This window comes from Montipora capricornis, chromosome 2, assembly GCF_036669925.1.
Source record: "Montipora capricornis isolate CH-2021 chromosome 2, ASM3666992v2, whole genome shotgun sequence".
In the NCBI taxonomy this organism is placed as follows: Eukaryota; Metazoa; Cnidaria; class Anthozoa; order Scleractinia; family Acroporidae; genus Montipora; species Montipora capricornis.
In genome coordinates this window covers 25,029,155-25,034,542 of record NC_090884.1, presented here as the reverse complement: position 1 = coordinate 25,034,542, position 5,388 = coordinate 25,029,155, and the positions used below count along the sequence as shown (strand labels likewise).

Sequence of the window (5,388 nt, the reverse complement as noted above, 5' to 3'; positions counted from 1 at the left end):
GCCTAACGTATTTCAGTACATTAAAATTAACAATTAATGTTTTTTTAATCAATTTTCCATTACATGAATCACAATGTAGTCCTTATCTTCTACTCTATCAAATCTGGTTTAAAAGCAATCTGCACTCCTCATTTGTGGGCTTACCTCAAACCAATAATTATTATTGTTGTCTTTCCTCTGAAAGGCATTTTATACTCAGGAAAAAAAATGACAACCTTTAAAGTGACTGAAAGAAATAATTTCTCTTATAATTAAAGATGTCAAGAATAAGTAGTTCATTTAAATCACAAAATAAAAGAATTGAACAGGCATCGAAAAGGTTGGGAAAAGGCGAAAAAAATAGAAAACAAAAGAGTCAGAAAAACTGAAAAATTAACCAGTATGATTAGAAGAACAATCACGAATCACCACCACGAATCACCACTGCATTAAGAGATTTTGCAAGAGTATAGTTTTCAATTAATCATTATAAAATATATATTTTAATGACCCAATTGCTTATTTTGATAAAATTTCAAACAATGTAACAGAATAACAAAAATACAATTTCAGCCACTGAAAGGAAACAGCTACTTTCCTAAAGTTAGTAAATGATGTTGAGGGGGGATGCGATGCATTCTGGTAAAAGGGTTGAATGGCGCAGTACATTCTGGCATATTATGATGCATTCTGGGAAAAAGTGGTGAATTCGAGAATTCGTCCTGCCTTCTCACGAATCCAGATTTTGCTGCTGCTCGTTCGCGCAATAATACTAAACCAAGACAGATTGAAGAAAATAAAGGGGAATGGAATAACATGGCATCGAGCATGTTGATCATTTCCGAGTTCACTTCAACTTCTTTTGTCACGGCAAGTTAAAGTGTAAAGTGCTGTGGTTATCAGTTCTACTTTTCATATGACTGAAGTCATCTTGACAGTGGTCAATACTAACTAACAATGCTTTCATGCCAACAGCTCACTGAAGTTAATACCTGTCGGACGAGATTGGTATCTGGATGGGTAACCTGCAATCAGGCCCTATTTTAGTTTCGCGCGGTACGTAATGTGGAGTTGGCGAAACAAAAAATAGAGCCTGACCAAATTCTTCTTGGAAAGTCATTCCACCCACTTTATTTGATTGATTGACATTTCCTTTATCGGCCAATCAGATTTACTTCCGTTACACAATACTCGCGAGTTCTCGCGTGTACTTGTGGATGCAAGTAAGATGCACGCCATTTTGTTTTGACCAAGAGTTATTTACCGTGGGAAGAATATTTGTCTCCAGCTTTGGCTTCAATCTAGGAAGTACACGTTTCAAGCATGGGAATGTTACTTTATGTATCTTTCGACTATGTAACTCCAAAGGCCGGTGTCATCCTTCTTCCTCCGAATTGAATCAGCTGAATTTGCAATATTGTATTTTAATAGCTTGACATTTTTGTAATTGAGACAACCTATAGCTAAATGCCGTTACTAATTTCAATCTTTGAAGCGTAGACAATCTGAGAAGTAACGTACGTAACTCTAAGTTTTGTTGGTAATTTGTCTTAGTTGTTTTCTCATTTCATTGACTCCCAAAGTTCCAGAGTCGATTGAAGGAAGCCATGTTTTATTCCGTGTTAAAATCTCACCTTCCTCATATATCAGATAAATTCCGATGTACGTTAGTGGTCATTAAGACCAAATTAAAGGAAGATAGCTGTTTTGAAACTTTTTGGGTTCAAGTTAATGCACCTACCACAACTCTTGAAGCAAAGTTTTTCTAAACCTTTTATTTACATTTTCGTGAAATATTTCGTTGTTACGGCTGCTCTTATTATAAAATCTGCTACTTTACTTCACCGCGTTAAAGAATGAAAGCGACAAGACCAAAAGAATATGCTTTCTGATTAATTTCAAGGTGGAAATCCACTGAAAAGTTTTTTTTTTCAACAGATAATTAGCACAACGGAAGGTGATATGTTGATGCTTCACTTTACTTTAGGAACATATATTTAAAACTTGTTTCATTCTGGATATGTCGTGGATGTCTCACTATCAGGCAAATCATTGTGTAATAAATGCACTAAAACATAATTCAGAAAACCTATTCAGTCAAGGAATTACTGTTGAAGGCCATAATAGCATTAAAATATATTGACTTCACGGTTTTATGTTATGTTCTGATGTGTTTACCATTGGTTCTCACTAGAAGTACTTTCCACTCCATAATAATAATATTGCACATAAGGTGACAAGAAACATGGAAGTGATGGTACAAATAAAGTTTTGTATTAATCAGAAACTGCACTGTTTCAAGGCCACTAACCTGTAAGTGCCACTTATGTTATAACCTTCCACCAGGCCCATCACTGCAGGAAACGAAGCTGATCGCAGGTTAATCAGTGTTCTCAAGACTACCTTCTTTGGCCTACTCCCCATTATATAACCCGTTATCGTGCAACAGAACGATAATAAAGACGATTTATTCAATGCCAATTTTGAACCATTTCAAATGCATGTACATACACCAGATATAGCATAGTAAATAGAGGGGAATGGTTATGTTGCATGTTTTTGTTCTCTTTTTTGGCCTTGACCGTGCACAAAACAAAATAGTTGTTTACAAGGCTCCGTACTGAGGAACTAACCAACAGAATAGTGTTGGTTACGTAATTCATGCATATTGTATGAGCGCAGAACAAAAGACTGTGCACGGGCGTGGACTAACCAACCTACATCCTGGGATCTTTATTTGCTCCGTTGATGTTTCCCGAACTTCAAAACCAGTCCCCTCTATGGATATACTCAAGTATGGGCACATTTAATCATGCAGCCACACTGTCACTGTTAACTCAACTCTAGAAGCAAATTATTATTGAAGGCTGCAAAGATGCATCAAGCATCCTGTTTATTGAACTTATCTGATCAGTTTTAGTGATGTGTGAATCCAACAAAATGGAGCCTACTCACAATGGTAAGTGGATTGAGTACATGTTTTTGGAAACTATCACATTCAACATCTTGTTCTCCTTTTCCTAACTCATTCTGAGTGGTCAGCCCTTGCTCCTAAGTACTTGTTCCTTCACCTTACCCCATTCACACCTAAAGTGCCCCCAGTTGGTTGGTAAAATCGTCTGGTGTCAGCCAGAGTAAAATCTAAAAGTCTCGCTCTCAGGTGGGGAAGGGTTAAATTAATTTACCCGCTTGTGTTCTTAAAGGAAGTCGTCTTCCCAATCAGAGAGTTCTTCGAATGGTATATCTACAGTTGTGTCTCGCATGAACAAGGGGCTGATCATGGACTCAGTCATGGATGATACTTTATATTCAATGTCCAGAGACTGATAGTCTCCAAAACATTCATGCAAGATTTCAAGGACAATAACAGTCAATTTTGGAGACGACACAAAACACGTCTGTAGGATATCTCTTGAAGTGAAGAGCCTATTGCAGTTGGCCACTATGGCCTCAATTACTTTGTCTGTAAATCCATGTGAGATTGCTCCACTGTTATCAAATAAAGACACTTTCCTTTGCCGGTCCAGGCTTAATTTCAGTTCAAAAAGTGCAGCTCGCAAGTAGTTCCTGTCCTCATCTGTGACAGTTCTGATTGGACCAGTGTAAGCTTCCTCAACAGGTGGTTTGTCAAAAACTGGAAGTGGTTCACTGCATGGAACATCACCACCACAATCACAGTTTTTGTGACACCAATTACAACAATTATGCCTAGGTGTGACGCAAGTTTCATCACCAAAAGAGGAAAGGAGGGCTTTCCTGACACACTCTTTAGAGTCCAACACTTTGGTCATTTCCTTGTGACAGAGTGCTTTATGCTTTCCAAGATACACTATGATATTGTGTGCCTGTGTGACACCATCACGGCCCGCGCGTCCCGCCTCCTGCAAATGACTTACAAGATCTCTGGCAGGACCAAAATGGATGACGTAAGTAACACTGGGGAAGCCAACTCCCATGCTCAGTGATGTGGTAGCAATCACGATTCGTGCTCGTCCAATACCACTTTCAAAAGAGGACTTAACTCTGCCCTTGAGTGTTTGAGGTGTCATAGAATAATATACACCAATTAATCAATGTTCAGCAATGGGTGTTTCTCCATCGACACAGGCATTTTCGCTAAGTTTTGTCAGAAGGTAACTTATTACAAGGGCAATGTCATTCACTGTCTGACAAAAGATAATGCCATATGGACAATGTTTCCTCTCTTTTTCCAGCATCTTCACAATCCAATTCAGACAATTCAACTCTTTGTTAGCTCGATTGACAGAAAATCTAATATTGTCCTTATTTGGACTAAGGATCACCTTGTGAGGATTCCGCATTGATAGGTACTTGATTAACCGTCTTCGCATTCCTCTATCAGCTGTTGCGGTTATGCATAGGACCGGAACTTCCACAAGAAATGAGGCGTCCAAATGCTTCCCTGAACGTTTTTTTTTCCTTTCTTCCCTATACCCCTGTTGAATTTAAAAGTACTTTATTTTCATAAATTTAAGATTATTTAAGAAACAGTTTTGTTAACTCCAACAAGTCAGTGACAGCCACTTCCTGTCTCTTATGAGGCCTTAGTCAGGGCTTAAATACTAAGGTATTGGCTCAGTCATTAGCCATTAGAGGTAAAGTATATATTATTATTACTTAATACCATCACGTCTGCAAAACGTTGTCCACGCTCCAAAATTGAAAAACATTTTAGTTTTGTTTCCACACCAATGTTTCCTGGGGACCAGAACGTATTTGATGTGGTCATATTTTCCCCCTTCCTTTTAGGCCGTCCAACACAACTTAATCTGAAATATCGAAAAAAATTGTTATCCTTCCAGTGAGCCCATATTTTCCTTTACCTTACAGCTTACCATGCTTTGGTGGTGTGAGCCTCGTCTATTACTAGTGCGGAGGGGTTTTCGACATTCTGAATTTTTCCTTTTGATGAGAGCCATTGCTCGGCACTGCCGCACATTAATTCGGTATCAGTAGCCTTCGAAAGCGCTTCTTCGTCTGACAAATCTACTGCATGCATCCCAACCTTCTTCAACTTTCTTATCTGCTGGTCACGAATTGACTCCAGAGGGCTGACAACTAAAACAATACTTTTCTCGTCAAACATTCTTGGGATTAGTTAATAAATAATGGTCTTCTCCTAACCCGTTGGAAGAACTGCAAGAACATCTCGCTTTTCTACCACTAATTTCTGCAAGCACTCTCTCTGCTCGTTCTTCAATGTTTGAATGCCAAATAATCTCAGCGCATCGGCAAGGGAGGACTCGAAATCTCCTAGCATTGAATCTGGAAACTGACAAGTGTTCAACGGCAAAATACAGAGACCGGAGGGAATGCCTTTTTGGTGGGAATTTGAAATTTGACGGCAAACGAAAACGGATCGCATAACTCCACACAATAGAGACTGAT

General features: G+C 38.7%; 3 protein-coding genes across 3 annotated transcripts in view; all 3 read right to left on the bottom strand.

Annotated features, from left to right (window-relative positions):
• Positions 1–2,403, bottom strand: part of LOC138036982 (uncharacterized) — a 23,682-nt gene extending 21,279 nt beyond the window's left edge. The window contains exons 1-2 of the mRNA XM_068883006.1: positions 2,291–2,403; positions 1,244–1,280 (exon numbers count right to left, since the gene is read on the bottom strand). Of these exons, the coding sequence (XP_068739107.1) occupies positions 1,244–1,280; positions 2,291–2,403 (150 nt within the window). The remainder of the gene's footprint in view (positions 1–1,243; positions 1,281–2,290) is intronic.
• A 773-nt stretch (positions 2,404–3,176) lies between these two features.
• Positions 3,177–4,028, bottom strand: LOC138036981 (uncharacterized). Its single transcript, XM_068883004.1, has one exon. It carries the CDS (start codon positions 4,026–4,028, stop codon positions 3,177–3,179), a length of 852 nt encoding a protein of 283 aa, XP_068739105.1.
• A 21-nt stretch (positions 4,029–4,049) lies between these two features.
• On the bottom strand, positions 4,050–5,086 carry LOC138036980 (ATP-dependent DNA helicase RecQ-like). The gene is made up of 2 exons (XM_068883003.1): positions 4,868–5,086; positions 4,050–4,436 (listed from the first exon to the last, which is right to left on the bottom strand). Exons 1-2 carry the CDS (start codon positions 5,084–5,086, stop codon positions 4,050–4,052), a joined length of 606 nt encoding a protein of 201 aa, XP_068739104.1.
• Between the last annotated feature and the right edge of the window lie 302 nt (positions 5,087–5,388).

What these genes read in the sequence shown, in the direction of transcription:
- LOC138036981 (XM_068883004.1), bottom strand. Translation starts at nt 4,028, where the DNA reads ATGACACCTCAAACACTCAAGGGCAGAGTTAAGTCCTCTTTTGAAAGT.
- LOC138036980 (XM_068883003.1), bottom strand. Translation starts at nt 5,086, where the DNA reads ATGTTTGACGAGAAAAGTATTGTTTTAGTTGTCAGCCCTCTGGAGTCA. An exon ending in TCGAAAACCCCTCCGCACTA is followed by an intron (nt 4,437 to 4,867) that starts GTAATAGACGAG and finishes TAAATTCAACAG; the next exon opens with GGGTATAGGGAAGAAAGGAA.